The sequence below is a fragment of the Aspergillus flavus genome, chromosome 4 (assembly GCF_009017415.1).
Source record: "Aspergillus flavus chromosome 4, complete sequence".
Classification (NCBI taxonomy): domain Eukaryota; kingdom Fungi; phylum Ascomycota; class Eurotiomycetes; order Eurotiales; family Aspergillaceae; genus Aspergillus; species Aspergillus flavus.
Genome location: NC_092405.1, coordinates 4,461,514 through 4,485,803, shown reverse-complemented (window position 1 = coordinate 4,485,803; position 24,290 = coordinate 4,461,514). Strand labels below are relative to the sequence as shown.

At 48.2% G+C, this 24,290-nt stretch overlaps 10 protein-coding genes across 10 annotated transcripts; 3 read left to right on the top strand and 7 right to left on the bottom strand.

The window, feature by feature from the left end:
* Positions 1 to 31: 31 nt before the first annotated feature.
* F9C07_10236 (uncharacterized protein) lies at positions 32 to 319 on the bottom strand (the record flags this gene model as incomplete). The annotated part of the gene is made up of 1 exon (XM_071507370.1): positions 32 to 319. The coding sequence occupies one exon, from the start codon at positions 317 to 319 to the stop codon at positions 32 to 34; it is 288 nt and encodes a 95-aa protein (XP_071366733.1).
* A 992-nt stretch (positions 320 to 1,311) lies between these two features.
* On the bottom strand, positions 1,312 to 2,380 carry F9C07_10237 (putative aldo-keto reductase; the record flags this gene model as incomplete). The annotated part of the gene is made up of 2 exons (XM_041292480.1): positions 1,312 to 2,165; positions 2,215 to 2,380. The coding sequence occupies 2 exons, from the start codon at positions 2,378 to 2,380 to the stop codon at positions 1,312 to 1,314; spliced, it is 1,020 nt and encodes a 339-aa protein (XP_041146903.1).
* Positions 2,381 to 2,659: 279 nt separating this feature from the next.
* On the bottom strand, positions 2,660 to 3,147 carry F9C07_2233327 (uncharacterized protein; the record flags this gene model as incomplete). The annotated part of the gene is made up of 3 exons (XM_071509931.1): positions 2,660 to 2,810; positions 2,868 to 2,989; positions 3,049 to 3,147. The coding sequence occupies 3 exons, from the start codon at positions 3,145 to 3,147 to the stop codon at positions 2,660 to 2,662; spliced, it is 372 nt and encodes a 123-aa protein (XP_071366732.1).
* Positions 3,148 to 4,350: 1,203 nt separating this feature from the next.
* On the bottom strand, positions 4,351 to 5,829 carry F9C07_10239 (uncharacterized protein). Its single transcript, XM_041286132.2, has one exon. The coding sequence runs from the start codon at positions 5,757 to 5,759 to the stop codon at positions 4,617 to 4,619; it is 1,143 nt and encodes a 380-aa protein (XP_041146902.2). The 5' UTR covers positions 5,760 to 5,829; the 3' UTR covers positions 4,351 to 4,616.
* A 1,860-nt stretch (positions 5,830 to 7,689) lies between these two features.
* Positions 7,690 to 9,528, top strand: F9C07_10240 (putative arginine permease; the record flags this gene model as incomplete). Its single annotated transcript, XM_041292470.1, has 4 exons — positions 7,690 to 7,890; positions 7,953 to 9,123; positions 9,179 to 9,290; positions 9,351 to 9,528. 4 exons carry the CDS (start codon positions 7,690 to 7,692, stop codon positions 9,526 to 9,528), a joined length of 1,662 nt encoding a protein of 553 aa, XP_041146901.1.
* Positions 9,529 to 9,960: 432 nt separating this feature from the next.
* On the bottom strand, positions 9,961 to 11,106 carry F9C07_10241 (putative cell surface protein Mas1; the record flags this gene model as incomplete). The annotated part of the gene is made up of 6 exons (XM_041292479.1): positions 9,961 to 10,239; positions 10,292 to 10,464; positions 10,517 to 10,564; positions 10,615 to 10,677; positions 10,727 to 10,936; positions 10,992 to 11,106. 6 exons carry the CDS (start codon positions 11,104 to 11,106, stop codon positions 9,961 to 9,963), a joined length of 888 nt encoding a protein of 295 aa, XP_041146900.1.
* A 3,914-nt stretch (positions 11,107 to 15,020) lies between these two features.
* F9C07_10242 (uncharacterized protein) lies at positions 15,021 to 15,419 on the top strand (the record flags this gene model as incomplete). Its single annotated transcript, XM_071507371.1, has 2 exons — positions 15,021 to 15,258; positions 15,310 to 15,419. The coding sequence occupies 2 exons, from the start codon at positions 15,021 to 15,023 to the stop codon at positions 15,417 to 15,419; spliced, it is 348 nt and encodes a 115-aa protein (XP_071366731.1).
* An 817-nt stretch (positions 15,420 to 16,236) lies between these two features.
* Positions 16,237 to 19,006, top strand: F9C07_2068398 (uncharacterized protein; the record flags this gene model as incomplete). Its single annotated transcript, XM_071508737.1, has 3 exons — positions 16,237 to 18,612; positions 18,668 to 18,745; positions 18,854 to 19,006. The coding sequence occupies 3 exons, from the start codon at positions 16,237 to 16,239 to the stop codon at positions 19,004 to 19,006; spliced, it is 2,607 nt and encodes an 868-aa protein (XP_071366730.1).
* Positions 19,007 to 19,297: 291 nt separating this feature from the next.
* F9C07_2233322 (tyrosinase central domain protein) lies at positions 19,298 to 20,507 on the bottom strand (the record flags this gene model as incomplete). The annotated part of the gene is made up of 4 exons (XM_041286131.1): positions 19,298 to 20,006; positions 20,058 to 20,180; positions 20,231 to 20,356; positions 20,407 to 20,507. 4 exons carry the CDS (start codon positions 20,505 to 20,507, stop codon positions 19,298 to 19,300), a joined length of 1,059 nt encoding a protein of 352 aa, XP_041146898.1.
* A 796-nt stretch (positions 20,508 to 21,303) lies between these two features.
* F9C07_2284108 (polyamine transporter) lies at positions 21,304 to 23,989 on the bottom strand. Its single transcript, XM_041292478.2, has 2 exons — positions 23,519 to 23,989; positions 21,304 to 23,465 (listed from the first exon to the last, which is right to left on the bottom strand). The coding sequence occupies exons 1-2, from the start codon at positions 23,764 to 23,766 to the stop codon at positions 22,130 to 22,132; spliced, it is 1,584 nt and encodes a 527-aa protein (XP_041146897.2). The 5' UTR covers positions 23,767 to 23,989; the 3' UTR covers positions 21,304 to 22,129.
* Positions 23,990 to 24,290: the final 301 nt, after the last annotated feature.

The window sequence follows — 24,290 nt, the reverse complement described above, 5'->3', positions numbered from 1 at the left end:
CAACGCCTTGACTTCCCAGATATCCAACCATTTATGCAACCAAGAGAGCCTCTCCAAGAGGACCCATCAAATATCCCATAAGAACCATAAAAATGAGCCCGAGCGCGGGTTTGGAAAGCTGATGAGGCGCCATTGACTGTCCGCCCTTGTCGTTGTGAAACTCGGCTACCTTTTTGACGCCGCGGTCTTCCAAGCACGAGGTGACATTGCTCTGATTACCATAGGTGCTGCAAAAGCGAAAGCAGTTCTTCTTGTAGAGTTGGATCTGATTTGTCTCTCCGCAGCATGCCTGCTGGGGCAAGGGGGTATTTGTGATCATTTGGGAATGCAACGACCTCGGTCGAGTTCCAGAGTCCAGTTGGAGGTTTGCTGACGGTTGCAGAACACTCGCTGTTGGTCATGGTTGAGGTGTTTTGCTGTAGATTGCAGAGGGTGATGTATATTCAGGAATTGACTCAAGGAGATTTCTTGCCGTGGTTGGACGATCTTGAGCTTGATATTTAGGCCGAATATGCCTCCGGGCCGAAAGTGAGGTCTTGAGTAGGTAGAAGGCAATATGTGTTGATCAGAGAAATAGCCTCGAAACAGGAGAGATATAGCCATATTTATCTTCTTTCTATCCAGCTCAACTATTCACAATTGCTGTAAGATGCAGCCCAGCGAGGCCCTTCGCGATGGTCCACTGAATGAGGCTCATTTTGGCCCCCAGAGCTTAGCCTGGGGGCTGTGTTTCCGCAGCCCTATGCCGGCTCTTAACTCCTCTGCCGATCCCCATTTCACCGTCATCAGCCTCGCAGCTTGGCTCCCTAACTAGGATATCTATACCCCCATTAAGTAGTATTTCTTAACTTGGAGTACAAATTAGAATTCTACTTCTGGCTTGTTCCTAATATCGGTGGGCCGTGATATGAAACTCTGTTGGCCAAGACGCGCCACGCTATCATTCCGGCATGACGCTAAGGCGTCAGTCACTTCGCTGTCCACGGCTTAGATATCATTAAATTGGATATTCAGGACACAATTGGTGGTACTATTGATACTATAATATATTGATACATTCGTCCCTTCTCTTCAATATCCTGTATTATAGCCGCATTTCACGTGGGTGGTAGTCAGCAATAAATATACGCATATTGTTTTCCGTTCCCTTACCTATGGATAGGTCGAGGGGGATGGCATATAGGAATCGGGAAAGTGATTTCTATTAGAATCGCCGAAAACCAGATACATAACTGAACATCTTTCAACCGACAAAACTATAATGAAATGGATGGCATCGTCAACCTTTTTTCCATTCCTGTGTCAATTCAGCTACAGAGGAGGCGTATCAGCAAACAGCGTGGCAGAAATCGCCTCGGGATACCGAGAGCCCACAATCTCAACGGTTGAACAAGCCTCCCGGAACTGGCGCTCCTCCTCCTCCGACAGGGTAATCCGCAGACTCCCCAGATTCTCCTTGAGTCTCTCCACCCGCGTCGTACCAGGTATAGGAAAGATATCCACCCCCTGCGCCATCAACCACGCCAGCGTCAACTGCGACGGCGTTACACCCCTCCTCTCTGCTAGACACCGTATAACACGCACCAACTCCAGATTCTTCGCAAAGTTTTCCCTGCTAAACCGCGGCGCAAACCTCCGGAAATCATTCTCCTCGAACTGGTCCGGCGAGGTGATCTCCCCGCTCAAAAGACCCCGCCCCAGCGGCGAGTAGGCCACAACCACAACGCCCAGCTCGCGTGCTGTCTCCAGCAGCCTGTACTGCGGGCTCTCGATGTCCAGCGAGAACGGCGAGTACTCCATCTGCACGGCGGCGATGGGGTGGACGGCGTGCGCGCGCCGCAGCGACTCGGCGCTGCACTCGCTCAGGCCGAGGAACCGGATCTTGCCCTCCGCCTTGAGCTGGGCCATCGCCTGCACGGTCTTCTCGATGGGGGTCGTCCGGTCCAGCCGGTGGCAGTAGTAGAGGTCGATGGTGTTGATGCCCAGCCGGGCGAGGGATTTCGCGCACGCCTGGTGCACGTAGTCCGGGGAGGAGTCGACGAAGAACGAGCCGTCGGGGCGTCTGCGGTTGGCGAATTTGGTGGCCAGGAAGATGTGCTCGCGCTTGGAAGGGTTGGCTTGGAACCATTTGCCTATGAGGTCCTCGTTGTCGCCGTACATGTCGGCTGGGCGGGTTAGTATGGGGATGATGGTTGCTTGGGTAGATGCACGTACCACTGTCCCAGAAGGTCTCGCCGAGCTCGTATGCTGTGTCCAGGAAAGCAAGTCGTTCGCTATCGGGCTTGATCGTGCCGTAGAAGGCACTCAGGCCCATGAGACCCAGGCCTAGGCGGGGGACTTCAGGGCCGCTTTTGCCCAGCTTGGCGGTGGGGAGGGACATGATGAATGATATGCCTGCAAGGATATCAGAATGTGAAACAGTGAGCTCGTCGGAGAGATCGCAGTCAATTGATAGTGTGACTTACTCCTCTTATTTATACTTTGCGGTCGATGATAGTAGTGGCGGACATAGGACTTTACCCGCATAACTCCGTCGATCTACACCGTTTATCCGGGCATCCGACGGACCGCCAGACATTGATTGAGTCCAGCATTCCGGAGCAGCTGCTCCCACTGTGTCTCTGTGCGCTCGATTGCCCCCACAGCAACCCACAGCATGTTAATTCCACTTCGCAGAGCTTACCCCCCGCTTCGAAGTGTCGGCTACTCCTGGGCCGGGCGTCTTTCCCCCGAAGTAATCAATGCTTCCGTAAGTCCCCAGGGCCGCACCAGTCGAAGAGTCGGAAATGTTGTAACCTTTCCGGTCATACCTGGTCTGGTTAGCCTTGTTGCTCTCAGGCTGTCAAGGTTATTCATGGAAGTCCTACCCGCTTTTGTTCGGACAGGTTGTTGCGCAGTTCTGGTCAACAACCCATGTGGAGGATGAACCGGTGTCGAAATGAAGGAAATGTGTTTGGGGAGGGGTCCCAATATCCACTTGGACGGATGCCTAAAAGGATTGATTGTGCTAGGTAACACTGAGCACATGAGAACAGGGTGTCAACCTACATTGCTATTCCGAATGTGAATTGGCAGATCAACAGTTGCACACCATCCCGATGGCAGGGTTGCTGCTACCACGGCAATACCAAACGAGTGTCGTGTCATTGTTACCATCTGTATCCTTTAGTTCTGACCATAAAGGTGATATATGTTCAACGACTAACTGGGACGGAGAGATGGGGTGAACATTGCTAGAATTAACTCCCTCCCTTGGGCCGACGCCTGGGCCGACGAATATACACCATGTCGCGAGAGAAACTGTCCCATCTTGCCTCCGCACGATGGCTATAAGATTAAAGCAGATTGCTCGGTGGGGAAATTCATCCAGACCTAGTTCCTAATTAAAGAGCGGGAAAGAGATACTTGAAGCTGTCGCAATAGGTCAGCCCCCAGACAACATCATGACTTTGAAACATAGCGTCGGGCAAGAGGTGACGTTCATGAAATACAGTAAGCTGTGCTCTCTCGGACGGCTATATATATGGGTCATATATGGAACCTAGAGCGACGATCGCTAGGCAACCTGGATATGATAAGCATGTGGTGAAGGATTTAACCTTTGTGACTCGAGATCTACAGGCTCGGACACGTCGGAGGCCTGTTGGAGGCTCCAAGTCTTAGATTGGTGCCTTGGACTTGTGAGACATTGTTTTACAGAAGGACCAATGTCAATATGTCTGAAGGACAACGCTATGGGTATCTGTCTCCAGCTACAATCTTCTAGGAATAGTCCCAGAGCAGAGCAAGCGTATTTTTATGGAGTCAACCTCGGGAGGTCAATTTAGGCTAATCACGAAGACAGAGAAACAGCCTCGATTAATCTTATTGCACAGACTAGCTACTGGTCCAACTCAGCTGAGATAAATATATTCTGTGAACGCGTGGCCAGTGACCTGATTGACCCATCGTCTCGGGCAGATTAAGCCTGTTTGCCTGACGCAAGGTCCATGCTGCTTATCGGATGGGACGCACTATTCTACAAACTGTGCGCTGATGCAAAATACCAAGAGTCTGTCCTGAACGATTTGAACACCTCGATCAGTAAGGCAGCAATACGTTTAAGTATATACATATGTGCCTGGTGACACAAGTTCCGAAGACCATACCTCTACCTATAGTTCACGACATTAGTACTAGAGAGCTCGTTTGACAAAACGTGAAATCCCTGAAAGCGTGTGTCTTGTGCTTATTGAGCTGTTACTCCTGTAGAGAGGGGACATAAAGGCCGAAGTGTCTCGGCATGCGATTGCTGTAACGAGCATGTGCTGCCATATGCGCACAGGAAATCAATTGACAAATTTGTTTTCCTTCTATATGGGACTGCATCGCCTTTATTCAACATATTTAATGTATTGTGGGCTCACCAGTTATTAACCCACTGAGAGTTGACTCCTAGGGAGCCTTTTCCTCACACTGTCTGTTTATATACTTTCGCCAACATTTATTGCAATACGAAGCACCGCTTCCCCTTCAGAAGTCTCATTTCAGACCGCTACATCCCAGAGAAGTCGTCCGATTCCACAGCCCTAACTAACCCGCAAACATACCGAGCCCGCAGCCAACTCTACGGAAGATTAATCATCCTCTAACCCAGCTAGAACACTAGCCGGTGGCGCATAAAAGGTCACTCCAGTCAACGGCTTCGAGAAATCAAGCAAGCGATCGTGTAACCCAGGGGGATTTCCAATAAACATGCGTTCGAGCATTTTCTCAATAACCCATAAGCGGCGCGTATATCCGATAAAATAGGTTCCGAATTCACCAGAGCTCGGATTTCCGAACGGCATATTGTCGCGCAGAATTTCATGCTCCTCTCCATTCTCCTCGATCGTCGCCAGCGATTTGTGTGATTGTTGCTGACCTTCATCTGCATCGTCCAACTCGATATTCTCCCACTTGGTGCGGCCGATAATTGCTTCTTGCTTTTCAGAGGAGAGCGACTTCCATGCTTGGAGGTCGTGGACGTATTTCTGCACTACGATGTAGCTTCCTCCGGTACCGGAGGTGTCTTCTTCTGCGACGAGGATTGTATCGGAAACCGATGGGCCGACTGGGTTTGCCGTGCCGTCGACAAACCCAAGCAAGTCGCGCACGTCAAAGTAACGGAATCCGACTGTCTGGTCGATGACCGTGACGGAGTCGCCAAGGAGATCCATTAATTGGCGTTCGAACTCAAAGCATAGGTCACGACGATCTGAGCGGATGTGGAAAAGTAGGTCACCGGGAGTGGACACTGCAGTATGTTTTTCGCCCTTTATCTCGCGGAATGGGTGTAGCTCCGCCGGGCGAGGGAGACCAGTAAGCCGATCCCAGATGTTGCTGCCGATTCCGACGGTACATGCGAATTGGGCGGCGAGGTCGCGAATAGAAACGTTCTTTGAGAGGTCATCGACGCTGGCGAGAGTCGAGCGGACGGTCTTAATGGCGTCCGAACTGTCCTTGACGGACACGACAAGGAATGTTGCGGATTGTGTCAACGGTGCGTCGACTCGTTGGGGTTCGATGGGGACACGACTGCTCATGTTTGCGCTTGTGGGTGGTAGACGGGTTCTCAATTGAGGGGTTAGAGGACGTGAGATGTGTCCTGCCGAGCTAATTGTAGCTGTTGGCTGGCTTGCTAAGCTTTTTAAGAGTGGTGATCTAGGTAACGGACGACTGCGGTACCCTTGGGAGAAAATATTGTGCACAATGTTCCTGCTTCTGGGGATTCTGTTCATATTTTACCACCGTCAGCTTCGGCGGACCTGATGGACTTGAGTGAACTCTGGAAGTCACTGTCAGGGCGCCGACTGGAGCTGAGGTGGAGCGTGAGGGGTCATCAATTGAGGGCTAAGCTCAGATATCACTTACTTCTTTCGGCGTTGACGTCACTACTCCTGCTCTCGATTGGTTGACCATGTGACCGTCCACTAATGGACAAACCCTAATTGGTCAACGTTGAAGAGGGCTGTTCAATGCTAAATTCATGCAACGTTGTCCTAGAGTGTGAGGATCAAATGCAAGAGCACTCTTTAAGCGGTCGAAGCTCTTACTTAAATCCTAGGATAGCCATGGAATGGTTATATATTACAACATACAGCGAGTTTCTTCCAAAATCTATCTCAGGTTTGCATACCACAACATGGCTGGAGAACATCATTCCATTTCTCAGTCATTCCCTATTGGTCACTTAGTACTTCCGGATTCGGTTTGGCTAGTTTTTATGCAGAAGCTAATCTAAAGTTGGTTAGGGGTATTGGTCCGTGTGAGGAGTGCGTGTCGATCTCTCGCGATTTTCTGGGTGAGATTAAGTGACAGCATTGTTCTAGATGCATCGGGTACAAGTACAGTAAGAAGTTAAAAACATAGAAACGCTTGTTTATCGTGCTATGGCGGTTCAGGTAGTACCTGATAATTAGTAATATTCATGAAGGGAACGCCACTCAGTCAGTCTTGTCTGCCCCAATCGTTCCTGTCAAGGCGTACTTCCACGTGAATAACAACCAATGAAAGGATTAAGACTATTGGTTGTGCGACGGATCCTTGTGCATGATTATTTAATGGATAAATTTGGTTTGCCAAAGTAACCTTCATCTGGACGCAATGCGTTCCACTTCACGGGTGTATATTAACCATGAGCTACCCACCCACATGAGAGAGTACTCCGTATGGACAGAACTGAGATTCACTTCTACCCCAGACCCTAGGTGGTTCAACAGATATTGGTGTCTTCATTTCTCAACCGCCCCATGTGCAACAGCTAAAGCTGTGGTCTGTTGCATAGGTAATGTGAGCTATGTGCTGCCTACAATGCATGTCCTAGTTGGTATCTCGGCTCAGAATAAATGTTTCCCTCATGGTCTGAGGTTTACAGCGTCTCCGGAACGAATGAGGCCCTGAAGCAGGCCGTCACTACCGGAAAGGGACTCGCCTTACTCGGCTGAAATTGTCTGTTTGACGATAGATTCTTTGCTGATGTCAAGAGCAACTTTGAGCAGAAGATCGCCGAGACCGAGACTGGCTGAGCGTAAGCGCATCAATATTTGGCGCAACATAACCTCCAGCAGTGCATGTTATATGTTAATATAGCGAGAACGATTTATTTTGCCAAAGCCCAAGTTTGCTGATCTTCAATGACATGTCTAGTCTACTAAATATAAGTTTAAACACGAGATGATTGCCGTTGAGGTACATATTCTCTGTAATGCATAGGTATTCTGTGAAAGGGGAAAGAATCCATACTATATTGCTCGGTTGGGTATGCTTTTGTCAAGCTAACCAAGCTTCTCGGGAGATTAACTGCCAAGACAGTCAAATCGTTCCGGTCAACAGAAGGAGCGTGAGGTTTTTTATGCTGAAACTCCTCAAATGCCTTCTTCACGTGAGTAATTCATTCTTTGGTGTGTGCTCTTTGCCCTAGTCCATTTCCTTTTTTTTTTCTTGCCCTATAATATGACTCTCTATAGGACGAAAATATATCAACGACAGCGACTAAAAGAAAAACCCCACCGAGTTAATATGCAAAAAACATTCCTCACCAACCAGTCGGATGGCGTGCTTCCTTATCTTAGGGCGGAAAAATATTTCCCAAGGGATGCACGAAAACTAAAACACGTTTCCTTTCCTGAACCTCTACCGGGAAGGGATAAACCATAACTTGGAAATAAGATGGCGATACCCTCCAAAGGCCCAGCCCAACATGATCGTGAGATATTTCCAAATCGCCAGCCAAAAAGTGATGGTCCAGCGATCGACAATAATGATGTGGCACGACAACAGGAATATATTGTGTCCCAAGAGGAACGCCAGAATTTGTCACGGGGATTGTCACAACGACATGTTCAGATGATCGCTATCGCGGGAGCCATTGTATGTGAATCTATACCACAATATCCAGAACCCAGCATTAAACGACGCGTTTGAGTCTCTAGGGAACGGGACTTTTCCTAGGTCTCGGCGGCGCAATCGCGACAGGCGGACCGCTTGGTGCCCTACTCGGCTACATCTTCGTCGGGCTAATCGTATGCTGCATTCAATATGCCTTGGGCGAGGTGTCCGCGTTGATGCCAGTGACCGGTTCATTTGTGCGACACGCGGAACTACTGGTCGACCCTGCGTTGGCTTTTGCGATCGGCTGGAACGTCGTGTATGGCTCCTTCTTGGCCGTGCCGAGTGAGATTTCCGCCGCTGTAGTGCTGATCCAGTACTGGACCGACATCAATGCTGCAGTGTGGGTGACTATATTAATCATTGTGTCCGCCACCGTCGCCATTACGCTTGTGCGCGTGTATGGTGAAATCGAGTTCTTCTTTGCCCTGTTGAAGCTCCTGTTGGTGGTCTTCGTCGTTATTCTCGGTCTGGTAATCGATCTTGGCGGAATACCTGGCAAGCCACGACTAGGTTTTCATTATTGGAAGGAAGGTCTCTTCGTGGAGTACATCGCCACTGGCGCATGGGGTCGCTTTCTCGGTTTCTGGGCCGTCATGACAAACGCCGTCTATAGCTTCTCGGGTGTCGAATCCTTGGCGATGGCCGCAGCGGAGACGAAAAACCCACGCCATAACATCCCCAAGGCCTGTAGAAGGGTGTTTGTACGTGTCACTGTGTTCTATCTGGCTGCAGTGTTAGTCGTGGGCATGCTGGTCTCAAGTTCCGATCCAAGACTTCAGGACGACTCTGGCACCGCCGCCCAAAGTCCCTTCGTGATTGCTGCAAGCGACGCCGGCATCAAAGCGATACCCTCAGTTGTCAACGCGATCTGTATTACCTCAGCATGGTCAGCGTCGAATCAAAGCATGCTAGCCGGCACGCGTACACTCTACGGCCTTGCTGTCAAGGGACATGCGCCCAAGGTCTTCCTGAAAACATCCAGCTGGGGTGTACCATACATGTGCGTCGCCGCACAGACGGCCGTCTCTTTCCTGGCCTACATGTGTGTGTCGAATAGTGCCTTGACCGTCTTCTATTGGCTTCTCGATTTGACAGCCGCCGGTGTGTTGGTGTCGTGGATTGCGATCGCTTTCAATCATATTCGCTTGCTACAAGCACTGAAGGCACAGGGTATTCCGACAGCGGAGTTACCCTGGCATAATCGCATAACTTGTATGTGCTTTCAGCTAGCTCTTGAGGTGGTTGATTCTCGACTAATATTTCCTAGACTTTTCCTCCTGGTTCGCCTTTCTCGCCTGCATCCTTATCCTATTTACTGGTGGATTTGCCGTCTTTACCGCCGGGAATTGGGACCCTGCCTCATTTGTCTCGTCCTATTTGTACGTATTACTGCTCGTAATTTATATACACTGAAAGAAAAGAACTAATAACGGCCACAGGGATATCCCACTCGTGCTACTTGCATATGGACTGTACAAATATATCCGCGGGACGAAAATCATTCCGTTGACGGAAGTGCCGGTCCATCAAGCGCTGGAGGAAGCACGGAACGATCCCGAGAATGTACCCATTAAGCCAGCTAAAGGGTGGAAGAGGCTTAATGTTTTGTGGGCATGAAGTTAAGAGTGATATGCTTAATGGAGAGACTAATAACATGACGATGAATATGCACAGATAGATAGTTTCAAGAGACAGCAATCTATTCCGCCATATTTGGCAGCTGATATTGTCAAGAACGTAATTTTCGTGCATTTTTCATGTTGGAGGATGTAGTTCCATGAGTGCAATCGGCAGTCCTCTGTCCAAAGCGTGTCAGATGGGCTGATGCTTAAAGGTCCTTTCTTGCTATTTATACATTATGTATAGTATTATATATAAAGTTAAGTAGACACGATTGGGTATGGCGAATACAGAACAATTATTAGTAAAAAAGGGTCTGCAAAGAATGGTAAAAAAACCAGAGCTATGAGACAAAAGCCACAAATTTACAGAATCGCAAATCACAAATCCACTGAGATGACAGATTAGGTATGCAACTCCGTCAACATACTACTGCGTAAAAGCACCGGAGCCTCCGAATGGACCGGAAATAGCATTGTTGCGAACCCGCACAATGCAGACATTCTTAGCCGCCCCAACGGTTCCAGTGCACTTCATTCCCTGAGGGACCTGGACCTTTACAGCATAGTCCATTGCGCTAGAGGTAGAGAATCCCGCAACGCCAGGGATGTTCTGGATGACCCGGGCGCTCTTGAAGGCCTTTGGATCAGTACCTCCACTGGAGGGGTCGATTTCAGCAGAAAGTGGACCCGCGCCGTCCTGGTTAACCTGAAATCATGTGTTAATCTCTGCATGTTCAAGACATGATATGCCGGCTTACCTGGTGGTAGATCATCGTAACTACGCCGTCCGGAGAAGCAGTAGGAAGGCCGATGTTCGCGCCTTTCCCGGCATACAGTTGCATACCGTTCTCCTTGACACCTTTTCCAGTTACTGCGCCGGACTCGGTTCCGGGGAGGATAGCCATTGCATCGTCGATTGTGGATTGGACACCTAGGTATCCTGGTTAGTATGGCTTGTTTAGAGCGTGAAAAGGCTCCCTTACCTTTGATAACACCACCAACGGGTGTCATGTCCGCAAGGTCCTGGACACCTATAAGGAATTAGCTTATGCCGAGCAATGTTGGGATGAGCATTAGATACCATTGAGGATAGCACCACCAGCATTGGTAATAACGCCAGCAGCATCGTTGATCAGCTGACGACCTTCGGAACTGTTAGCCTGGTCAAACTGGAACAGAGGGTAATATCTCACGTCTATGACTAGCGGGAACGCGTGAGCGCTTATGCGTCCCAGCACCCATGAAGTTGTTGATAACAATGGCCGGGTTCACGGGACCAGCACCAAGAGTACGACCCAAAGGAGAAGCCTTGACACTTCCGAACTCAGCATCTCGGATGATGGCCGTGTCTTTCTGGGCGCCACATGCACCCGATGGGCAATCTCGGGGGATTCCATCCTGAACTACAATCATCAATTAGCCTCTCTGTCATGATACAGCTATCACGTAGGAACTTACTGGTCAGTCCAGGCATGTCAATGCCATTGTGGCCTTTGACACGGGTGATCAGACCATGAGCTGAAACCTGGCTCACGGCGAGTCCAGTGAGGGCGATGGCCTTGATGAACAACATTTTGAATATTAGTGATTAAGAGTAATTAAGAGTTAAGTTTCGAAAGTTGAGATGCGCTGGAGAAGAAGATGCTTCGGATTGTGTGCTGCTCCAGATTGACTACGACAGGACTCATGATGCCTTAAATATCTCAAATGTGCGCAACTCCTACCTCGCTTCCTGCTTCGCCTTCAGCTATTCTCGCCCACTGATATCCACAATTTTGTCCAAAAGTTTGTCAATGACACATCGGATGCAACCATGTGAAGATGTTGTCAAACATCTATCAGCGTTATGCTAGGGGTTGTCAACAGACAGTGCAGACCCTGAGCAATTGAGTTTACAGGCGGTGATAGAGTTGCAAGGATCGGAGCGAAGACCCTGGTCTCGAGTACGGTACCTGGCAGATGATCGTCAGTGACCCCACGCGTTTCAGGAACCGAAGTGAACAGAGCGAATCATGGGGAAGGCCATGCATTCACATTGTTTGGAACTGAGACTGGGCTGCCGAGCGATCTATTGATAAATTACAGGGCTACAGTGGAGCTTGATTAAACTTCTGAGGAACTGGAGTTTGTCTTTGCCTTATCAATAGCTACGTGAGCTCGAGTGATGCTATCCATACCATACGCAGGAAGATAAGTCAAGCTATTGCCTCTGATGAACATTATCGTGAGATCTCCGTTTCTTTTTAGAGTCGCTTTGCTATGTACCACCAATTCAATACTCGAGTGCCTTCCCCATCTCCTATTCATCCTGTGTCACACTGGTTAGTCTTACTGCAGAAGTACCCAGACAGAAAACCTTTACTGATAGAGTTCTTTAGCGATCGACTGAATGCTTCACCATGTTTCAAGGCTGCTTAGAGAGTTCCCGCTAGACTCAACGAACGCTATGCTATACCTTAACTGGTAAAGGGGCTACAAAAACTACGTTGCTTACTATAAAAATAGCAACCGTAGGGTTGCATCTGGTGTGGAGCCCTGACCAAAACTGTGATCGAAATGGGGTAGCCTTGCGACCAGAGTCCAATCACACCGAGCACCTCTACCCATGCCTTATTTAGCCCCCACTCATGGCATGATAGTCTCCTGGACTGTAGTTCTCAAACCTCCCTTCGTATCAAGCTTGGGGTTCGTGGGTAGTTTAGCAGATCATTGGCCCAGTACATGTGATTGCCAAGTCGGGTTCGGTTAAGTCGGATTCTCGGGATATAAATGCGGAGATCTTGAAACAAATGAACCCTTTTTTTATAACTTTTGAAACGGTTCTACGAGGTGACATTCATCTCTTTCTACTACTGTCTAGACTCAATGAGTTTGGACTGTCGGACGATTTTCAGGGTTCGGATTTCCTAAAATGGTAACGGTCTGGCCTGGCCCGAGCCCATTGACCCGGACGATGATGAAGTTCAAGACCCTTAACCTTCACGGTTGTCCAAGTTTGGTATATTATACTGTTTTATCGGAGACACAGTCGTGAGGTACTTACAACTGCAGGTACTCTGATCCGACTGTGTGGAACAAGTGCCTGGGTCTACATATTAGGGTCTGAAAGCCTGAGAGCCCAAAATATATTTACCGAGTCGGCCTCATTAGTCAAGCTCACGCAAATTTCAAATTCTATATCATCGCCCCCTTGTGAGTTATTTCCCAGGGCAGTTTATGTCGTTATGCTAGGAACTTGGGCAATCCTAAATAGACATTCCTAACCAGTATTTGATATCGGAGGATTGAATGACCCGGGAAACTCAAAAGTAGGAAACTTAAAAATTCTTGTTTATTATCAATTTTGGATTTTTTCGTCTATCAGCCCCACATGATTAGTGGCTTTCTCTCTTTGAGGTGTCCCTCTCTCATTTTTATTCACGAGGGTTCGTCAGAAGGGTAATAGGGATATAAATAAAGTACTAAAAGACTTCGGACCAGGGTCTGTCCTCAACCATCTCAAGCCATACCAGCCATCACTGGTTCAGTTTGATGTACTGTATGCGATGCCTTGGTGGAGTGGGAATATATCGACATACAAGCTATGCTTTGCTGCGACCCCAGAGTCTTAAGCGATAGTTGGAGGGCCCTCAGCCGATATCGACAACTCGTATTGGCCGAGGAACCTTTTGTGATGCCGGTAACCCCTTTTGAATTTTTCCTTGCAGTGTGGAGGTTCTTGTCCTTTTCAACTCGGAGCACACGGCATTAGATAACTCCTATAATTACCTGGGAGCATCTGCCCTGTGGACATACTGCCCTTCAGACAGGTTGAATTATTAGTAGTTTCATTTGCATCAAGTCAACCCTCACCCAGAACCATTCATCAAGGCAAACACGATATAATCGCTTCCCATGGCACACTCGATTGAGTCCGGCTATTAGGTCTTGCAATATGTATTGTTGAAAAAAAAAAAAAAAAAAAAAAAAAAAAAAACAGCGGCTGACAGAAATTGCCTCTGTAAGCTTCAAACAACTCCTACCCTTCACGGGATAGTGATATTTGACCAGATATGGAGTTGCAGGATAGTTCTAGAGAGAACCTTCCACTTCGACCATACCAACTACCATGTTCTGCCATAGTATCAAATAAACATAGGCGTACCTAGAACGTATATTTGTACAAAAGCATTCCAGAAATAGTATTAATTTCGAACACCAGACATCAAGTCAAACTCCCCACCCTTTAACATGTCCAAAAGGCCATACAAAGATCTCATATTAGACGTCCACAGCCACCCCAAAGAAAACACAAAGACAGAACTACCGCCACCCAAGAGCAGGACGTGTATACGGGAACCCCATCTCATCAGCGATATCTCTCTGTAACAAAGTCCTGGCATAGCTTAAGTCCGGCTCTATACCTCTAGGAAGACAGAAGACGAAAACGGAGTATGTCCTCATATAATCGCAGTGACATATCCTCGTGAGTCTTACGTAGCCGAACTCAGCCATAGTGCGACAGCTCTGCAGGAACATTTGTCTGTTGCCAAAGACTGTGTTTACTTTGACCTCTGCGAACCACATAACCAGGTCCGAGGGGCTTATTGGGCGGTGCATGGTTTGGTGGAGTGGCACCTGGTTGTGACTTGATGTAAGATGATTTGAAGGAGTCTCTTTGATGGACAGTTAGGGCCTTATGAGGAGAGTTCAGATGGGACAATGGAGTTCTAGTGCATGACTATGGGGTTGAGGGAGGTATAAAGCACTCTGTTTCTTGTCATGGTGCTGGGCTTGCCGTATTCTCCTTGAAAGAGCCAGGTAGGGCTACACGCAGTCAAAGCGAGGACCCTTTCTTTGAAATATGCATTTTCATAGAAGCAATGACAAATTCATAGAGATGAATCTCTGAGAATACCGAAATATCCTATTTCGTGATTTGTCATTTTTTGTTATAAATAAAGGGACAATCAGCTGGACACTGCACTTCTTGCCTACCACAATGAGAAAGCGTTGAAAGACATTATATAGGATGCTCATATAGCTTCGCACAGTCCAATCAAACCTGTGCTTTGTGCAATTTACCATTCCTCTAGGGAATATACAGAAGCTATAAGGTGTTCAAAGAAGAGCCGCACAATGGCTTACAGGAGGTCTGCATCTCATAAAGAAACAACATAGCTATTTCCCGCAAGAGAGTAATGTAAGAAGCAGATAATATATGAGATAGAGAGCAACCTTTCCGGTCTACCACCGGGATATATCCTAAGTATTTGAGTTATATGCTGATGATACCAAAGTAATGTTGTATTTCTCAAGATCAACCCTTTCAGGAGGCAAATACTGTCAAGCATAAATATGTTGATTCTGTCTACCTCAATGCTACTACAATTCAGCCCAACGTACAAAGGTTCTCACAGATATACTGTGTGATATCAATTTCACCTTTATGCACTTTGCCTATTCTTATCCAAGAGATAGGAAGCCTGTCACAACTTGGTATTAAATATGGCATACAACCCCCAACGAGCACCTCCACGGGCCCCCAGACGTCGCAGACCCCCCCAACCTCCCAGATATCCTGGAAGCCATATAGTCACATTATTCACTGGCAATCAGGAGCTCTGGTTTGTTCAGGTCAAACTTGATCCGGGTGTGGTACCTTCGTTCGAAGAGTACGAAAATGCTGTGAAACAAGGCAAAGCCGAGTTGACCCTTCAAGATAATAGAAAAAAGGACAAGGAGGGTATATTCTCAGTCATATACGGTGCAAGAGACTATGGACAACATTTTATAGGGCAAATGCCACCACCCGATGGGATAGAAAAATTGCTAGACGGGATTGGGGAGGCGAGGCTTAAAAGCCAGCGGTTGCCACACATTCAACCGGCTCTTTGCCCACGATGATTGTTGAATGGGGTTATAAGATGCAGGGAAAGTCTAATATCCTGGTTATGAAATGCTCTCATGTCAATCTATCCGCGGCTGTGGGGTTTATGTGTTGGTTACTGGGGTTGTGTTAAAGAAAGGAGGATAACATTTGATGAATGAACTTCATATCTTATGGACTTTTCCTAGTAAGCAATACGTCTAAAACATTATTTGCTTTAAGGGAGGAAATAGAAGCTGGCTTCAGCATACGCTATATTAGATAGAATTCCAAGCAGCGATCGTCCTATTCTATTGGGGATTGCTGAAAATAAGATTTAGTACAATTTCGCACACGCTAGGCCCAATGTGACATTGTCAGAATGTACGCAACTGAAGAGGATTTGTGTCTTAAACTAGGACATGTTTTAGCTTGACAACATACAAGAGGCTATGGCGGTATTATTTCCATTGAGTGTGGCACTAGATGAGCTAGACAATATTCGAAAGACGTACTACGGCCGCAGATACTAAGGCCAAAAGGATAGAAAGGATGGACGATAATATAACATCGGCTTGGAAAAATGTTATATGACGCTAGGGGATTTGTCTCAAAGGTTTATGAAACCAGAGTCCGTCCACTTAACTAGATGCAGCTAATCTACAAATATCCCAGCCAATCACCAAGATACTGCACATAGCGCTGTGGGGATTATCAACACTACCAATCAATAGAGGGAATGCAAGCCATATGCGGGGTTCGTATTTCTGCACACTAAAAGATGCCCGCTTGCCTTGATTGCCAGACTCACAGCCGATTTTCGATTACTCGATTTAAACCACCCCGCTTTATTCCATGGAAAGTTGCAAGCTTACGAGCTCAGTCCTACTGAGGGTACTGAAAGGCGTCGCAGCGGCCACATTATTAGACGAAAGCAGCTATGAGAGGCTCGTTCAGTGCTTTGCCTGCGGTGACCGAGTAGCAGAAGGTGCAGACAGCCACACTGGCAATGATGTTGCCCATGGACGCCCTGTCGGTGATTGGCTTGCCATGGTTCCAGACATCTCATGTGAGGATAAGGAGAAGCAACTCCTGGTACAGCACCTGGCAGAGCTTGTACTCGCAATTGCCCTTCTTCGCGAGAGCGGCCGAAGGACACAAAATCCTAGCCTCGCAGCCGTCTCGGACGCGGACTTAGCTATTGTGTGGAGTATGATACGAGGCGCACTTCTCAGTGACTTATTTCCAGATTCTAAAATCCGGGCATCACGTAGCGCACAAGGGTTCTTGTCCGTTCCTCTCTGCAGCATAGTGCAGAATGGCAATATTGAGGAGCTTTTCCGGCTCCATGTTTGGCTACCCGATGGACAGCGAGGGACCCCAGACTTTGCAGTTCATTCTCATCAGCCATTTGGGCAGAGCTGGATCCTCGCTGGTGCCGGAGTGGACCATTCATTCGATGTTCACCCGACAACCGACGGTACAGCAGCCACCCATGCTGAATATAAGCTCGTCTGGCAGGATGCCAAAGGAACGGATAAGACCTATAAGACCCACCAAATATCATCTACCATCGAGAACACCGGGAACTTGGTACAAGTGACGGCCAAGGACTCGAAGCTGCACGTGCGCAACATGAGCTACGCCATTCCGGCGGCTGCATTCCATTACACAGAAGTTGCGCCCGATACTCTGCACGCCACCCTTTTCTTCTTTGATGCATCGCGCGGCTTTGTGAAAGATGCACCAGTCTTGGGTCCCAAGGATCTTGACTCCTCCACTCAACAGCGCGATCCAGGTGGCGTCACGCCAGCAGTGCTAGCGACCATGGTAGATGCGGTTCGATCGTGGGAGACTTTGATGGAGGAGGGCGACCAACATGCCCAGCGCGCTGAGTGGGAGCATGCACTGCGGTCCTTCAGTCATGCTCTCAGTCTCTGTGGGCCGGCAGGGAACTTACCAGCGTCAGGAAACTACAGACATATCGTGTTGGGGAAGCTAGGATATACGAACAGGCGATTTGGAAGATACGAAAAGGCAGAGGAGTATCTGCAAAGTGCGTTGGATGGGCTTGGTTCCACATCTTTCCATGTCGAGCTTCGTGGAGAGATGGGAGTAGTTTACCGCCATATGAATCGCCTCGATGATGCAAAGCGAGAATTCGAGATACAGTATAATATGGCAGTGGAGCTAAATCTAGAATATGCTATGTGCCGTTCTATCGGGAATTTGGCCATGGTGAACTATCAGCTTTCGAGAGATTTGTTGCCTCTAGCCATTGATCAGTTGAAAGAACGTGTCCGTCTAGCTCGGTCTATCAGGGCGTCCCCCGGATCAGGTGAGAAAGCCCAAGCCATCATCTGGGAGACTGTTGGGTTGTCTCGACTGTCGCTCTGCTACACTGCCTGTGGTTTCGCAAACGACGCGATTGCGACATCTCTGGAATCTATGAAGGTCGCCCTCAGTACGAAAGACCCTACAGTAGTTGCAATGTCACGGTTGTTCTATGGGCGCGCTTTGTATTTGAATGGACAACGTGAGGAAGCTCTACAGCAGTTCAACCCGACTGGGACGTGTACTCCGGCTATGGCGCTGTGCAAAGAGCCTTCAGATGAACATTTGGGATACTTAAGAGAGCTGGTGGAGGCTGGTGCCGACATGGATCTCATTGATGAGCAGGGCTATAGTGCATTAGATTACGCTGTGTTTTGCGGCGACATGCAAACTGAAGAAGTAGTTCTTGATGGACTTCGTCGACAGTTTGGAAAGCAGGCGAACGACAAGCTGTTGCAACGACAAAGAGAGGCTCGAGTGCGAAAGTGCTACCGGGAGCTGTTCCAGGAAAGTCTGCGGCCTGTTCTCTTAGAAAGCAGAGATGAGGTAAGCCAACTGCAGCACCTTCGACGCGTGTATGCCGCATCGCTCGCGGCAGACGAAGAGAAGATCAAGATATTTGACGGACTCAAGTTTGTGTGGTACCGGGATTTTCTGCGCAATGGACGACTTCCACGATCGAACCACGGCCTGACGCAGAACTACCGCGATATAGAGCCAGAGTGTGCGCCAGAATATATCGTCTTTATATCATATCGCTGGATCAATGGTGATCCGGCCTGTCTGGCATCACCGGACGATACCAATCACACCCAGTATCACCGCATGATCACAGCGATCGAGGCATTCTTAGAGGCTCACGGCTCCCTAAACCCAGAGAGGTTAGGAATTTGGTTGGTATGTTCCGAAATCCATCCTCCTGAAGAGATGACTTATGCTTATCGTTATCTAGGATTGGGCCTGCATCGATCAGGATAATCCTCTGCCCGGGATTGCTGCCCTCCCTCTCAATCTTGCACAATGTGATGCAGTAATTAGTCTACTCGATAATAGTTACCATAGCCGTGCTTGGTGCTGTGTCGAAGTCATGATTATCCAGATACTGCGAAGGTCATATCAGCTGCATTCATGGTATCAGCATACCAAAATCGAGAACTCGGAACAATGGGCAATAGAGGAGGGACCTCTAGAATTCGAGTCATCGGTTGCAGGAAAGCAGTTGAGCTCTGAACAGGATAGACCCATGATCCTATTTCTCGAGCGACAGGCACGATTGCTGGGTCGGGACTAAAACATAGGTACACTCTTGCTCATACTTACGCTGGGAAACCAATTCTTGTACATTCATAACACCTATAGAGTTTTACAGCTGCTCTTAGATCGGTCTAACTTGGTAAACACCAGACATGACATTCATATCTTCACGTCCCAGTAACGTTTTCCAAACAGCAAGCATAGAATGATTGAGCTAATATAAGCGAAATGTTACACTTCGAAACATACCTTTAAGATAACAAGCTACCCCATGAGCCAAATGTGAATTATACCCTCTGCACCACACAAAAGCGTAGACCAGCCTGTCTCAAGTATAACGATAGCAATACTCATAGTCCATCGGATGCATCACTTCCCCAACTTTCCTCGTACTATCCAGCACGCCAAACTCCATAACCGTATCGAGAGTCACCAACGGAGCATCCGGGGGGTCATAAATGATCGTCGTGCCATTCAAGGCATTTCGACGATTCGGGGGATCCTGTTGCTGCCATATGCCCCAGATGCGATCAATCATAGCATGATGCAGCATGAATATGGGATCCTGTGGCGATATAAATAAGTTTTGCATATCACCTCCAATAGAGTGGTGACCACCTCCATGCGCACCCATATCATCAAACCCACTAGGTTCCATGACTCTAAGAAATTCGGTGATATTGTTGGCTTGCAGCAACCGGTCGCCCACGGTATCGTTATTGAAAACAGCCATAATAAAAGGGTTTAGACTCCGCGTCAGGCAGTGTGGTTTATAATCGAAGGCATAGGAAGGGGGGCGGGAATAAGGTTGGGCTAAACTTGCGTTGATCGGCGCCAGGTGTACCTGGAAGTTGGCGAATGGGCCCGATTTCACACAGCCGTTTCCCGTGCCTCGGGGGAGACATTCGGTGTTTTGGGAATTGCATGAGAGGACCTCGTCTGCTTCAAATGCTCCATTCCCGGAGAGAGATGTCGGGTTGCCGTTGAGCGTGGGACTGTCAAACAAGGTGTATGCGTCTAGGACCCAGTTCCAATATCTGCGTAGTTTAGTGAAAGCTATAGTCCCGGCTGTCGTCTCGATCACTCACGGTAGCCTGCCTGTATATCCGCATTCCTCACGTAGAGTTGTTTCCCAGATGAAGATAAAATGGCGATGCCAAGGGAGCAGAAGACCGTTTTGGTGAACACGAGTTGTGTAGTTGATGTGAGTGCTGCGGGACTCAGCTATAGCAATTGATTGGGTTCTTCAATGTCTACTTACGCGACAAAATCATCTAATCGGTCTCGAACTCCGGGAAACTCTTCGTTCGGTAAATAGGATGGCCGTTCGCGCAGGCAATATATCGCATTTATATACTCTATCCGTTCACTTTCGTCTAGTTCTCGCCTGTCATATATTGGAAATGGGAATATCCGGACGATAGTGATGGGACATACCATTCCTTCCTTGTAGTCACCTTGCGTGAGCTACATAATCCTGCCGTTGTTGAGGTAAGACAGGCAATGACCAGAAGAATGAGCAGGTTGATGAACGACATAAACCTAGCTTGTTTTAAGTACTATCAGCTAAGGATGATGTATTGAATATATTAAGTTAGGATGTATCCGCACTGGAGGTCAAGGACTGGCGGTTCTATCTCGAACTAAGTTATATATATGTGGAAAGAATCTTTGTTTAATCTGTAATTGCGCATCAAAGCAAATGTATTTTGAAAATGCGATCGCGCTCCGTTTGCCGGAAATTATGCGGGATATATATATCTTTGGTTCGGTTCTGGATTGCTTCTTTTAAACATTTTAACCGGCGTATCTCGCTCAATGTGGCCCCTTCTGGACATGCATTGAGCCCTTGAACTTTAGTACCCCAGTAAGCTGACCGGTGGTGGCTCATACACAGGCCTACTGTCTGAGAATAAACCGCATTGGCAACCCAGCGAGTTGAAACAACACTACGTGGCAAGGTATAGCCTGGCTGCAGAATCCAAGTGGCTTAATTCTAGCCTATGACTGAACTCCCCTTTCCAGGGTTGAGACGTATCTGTAATATTGGGCGTTGAGCTGCTAGGGCTGTGTGACGAGCAAAGAATATCATCCGAGCCAAAGTATGGGGTTAGCTCAATTGCATTGATGTAGAAGTATAAGACGGAGTGGTTGTTTCTGAACCTACTCTTACGTGGGAGTAAGGGAAAGCTAAATAGCCTGTTTCTGGAGTCTAATACATAGCATTCGCCTATTTTTGCCTTTCCAGTATATATACGAGGCGCCAATGGCAGACACGACCCTTGCTTACAGTTTCACAAGGCTCATAGCGGAGGCTCAGCATATGACCTCTTGGGGGTTCTGAGTATGTTGTAGATGCTGACTTTGTGGATCCTCGCTGTTACTTACAATAGTTAATATTAAAGAAATCAAATGCGCTTCTGATATAGATTGCTTTCTGATAGGACTGTCTTAGAAACCAGAGTGGTGCCATGCGTACTTCAAGTTCGTTTATAAGTGGGATGTTTGCTACATTATCTCATAAATAGATTTATGCAAGGGGGGACTGGTGTATGAACCATACAGTTATTGCAAGTGACTGGTTTGGGCTGCAGCGTGGGAAAAGGGAATACATCTTATTGGTTTGTAATAATAGTTCATCCTGTAAGCAGTGCTAGCTTACACGTGTATAACCAATAGTATTTTCATCTGGACTGGTTAATCCTGTTCACATCCTGTTGTAAATTCTATACGAGGATCTGGTGTTCCGTATATGTTACACCACTTACAAACCCTTCACAATGAACCTCGTTTTTGATGCTGACCCAGGTCGGTTGGAGGGTCCAAGATACGAGGGTCTGATTAATTGGTTAAACACTGGACTCCTCCCGGAGGAGCCTGATATTCCCAGAGTCTCCGGAGTCCGGATGGGCTGAGTGTCTGGGGAGACATGGTAAGTCGACATTTGGCAGTCACTGTTGGACAGCTTAGAAATGTGTCAGATTCATTTCACTTTGATCCAGCCAGACATCGCATGCATGCATTCCTTGTTTATACGAGTCAGGCTGTCTTGTAACCTCTCTGATAAACCCGTATTATATGACAACGGTAACGTTGCAAAATTAAACGTATAATGTCCCAATTGATGTAACCGACTTTATAAGATCTACTTCCCAAGCAACTAGTGAGGATTATCCTCATTTTGTTCAAAATGCTCCCTTGCCCACGGACTCCTCAACCGAATAGCCCGCCCCATGTAGAAGAAGATAAAAGGAATAGGCACCAATAGAATAGCCAAAAAGCCCAGCAAGCTGGAAGCCCACTCATAGCCCAAGCGTTCATACATCTGCGTCGCGAACAAAGGAAACCCAGCGCCAACTAAATTCCTAACGAGGATCACGCCCGCCAGAGCCGAGGCGGAATAGGTCTGATAGCTGTCCACGACATAGTTAAGGATACTCAATATGACGATGTAGATACCAGCACCGAAGAAAGCTGAGGCAATGATGGGCACGATCCAGTGGACGGAGCGGTAGCTGGTCCAGCCAAACCAAAACAAACTGATCGGGATAAATATCGCACCAAGCCGGGCCATCCACATGCGTGCTTCTGGGACACCCTTGCCGTCGTGCTCCTTGACTCGACGCAGATAATATCGTTCTTGCAGGGGATAAAAGCAGAAGGCGATGATCGGGCCGATAGCCATGCCGAGGAAGCTAAGGCCTTGCTGGCCGACGTTGAAGCCGTGGCCCTTTCCGGGGCCGAAAACCAGTGGGAAGGCTTCATTGAAGAGATAGACCAGACCGTAGAGGAAGCCATTGTAAATCGCAGAAAACGTTGTAATAGGCTCGGTAAATAGGAAGCGGAATGGACGAGTGAGGGTAATCTTAAACAGCTCGTCCAGCCCCTTTCGCCCGCTCGCACTGGCATCGGTGACTGTCTCGGCGGATTTTAAGTTCTCTTTTCTCATCAACTCCCGTACCCTCTTGGCCTTGCGCTGCAGAATGATCGTGTGGCGCGTTTCGGGTATTGTGAGAACAAGTAGAACCCACCATCCGCCGGAAATGGCCATCATGTTCCAGAAGATCCACCGCCAGCCGAGATCGAGGGCCATATACCCGCTGACGACGAGTGCCATGGGCGGTCCAAAGGTACTGCTCAGACCGTAGATAGCCATTGGGCCACCACTATGGTTCCTCTCCCATAGATCACTGATTGATCCGCCAGTGTTGGTCAGCGGCGCACCACCTGCAAAGCCGGCGATAAATCGGCAAACGATGATAGTACCAATATTCGGTGCGAGGGCGATCGGAAGCTGAAAGATAAATAGGAGAAACCACGACACGACATACACAGGCTGACGGCCGAAGTATTCGGATAGGGGGGCGAGTAGGACAGGACCGACAGCGTAACCAAGAACATATAGCGATAGGCATAACGTAGTAACCTCCTCGGATACCCCAAATTCCGACTGGATAGCGGTCGCACCAGACGATATGCTACCTGCGCACCACGTTCTAGTGCATTGTCAGTAATGGCCAAAGCTGGAGTATGGATGTTCCGAACTTACGTGATGACATTGAGCATACTCACGAAGATAGTGATGTACCATTTCCGCCATTTTGGCCAACATCGTGGGTTTTCCCGATCGTTATGCGAAAAAGTGATACACAGTGGCAATGCCTCTTCTGGGCTATTTCTTGCTCGTGCGAATGCCTCCTCTTCCGTCACCATCAGAGGCCGATTCTCACGGTACACATCCGAGTTCTTCGTTTCCAGGGATGCGCCATGACCAATATGGCCTTCATCTGTGCTCATGGTTCTGGAACGGACAAGAAAACGCAAGGAGGTTTGCTTGCGGAGGAAAACTGGGGAAGGAACCGGTAGAAATCAAGTTTGGGCGCGTGTATTAGTAAAATGGGTCGTGACGTGAGTTTGCAGATTCATGCCTGCTAGGGCATATCCCCACCGGGCATCTCCAATAAGACGGCATGCTGTATCTGCCGACCGGCTTCGGAGCCCCCATAGTTCGGTCAAGGCCCCGGTGAAGAAGCTTTCGCCCAAGCTTTTCGGCGCGGTGCTTGGCTGCCGTGGTCTTTTCGGCCGACAGCACTCATGACGATCAGTGGCTCCTATTACATAATACCCAGTGGTTCTTCATGTCCGGAGAAGGTCGCTTCGACTTCCCCACGGAGATACTCAAGTGTCTCCAACTTGGAGATGCTTTGTAAATCAATTGCCGTGGTTGGATTCTGGTTGTGTGCCATTCCACCGAGGCATTACCTCCTATCATACAGGAATTCCGAACGATATACTCTTATGCAATTTTTTTAGTTAGACAG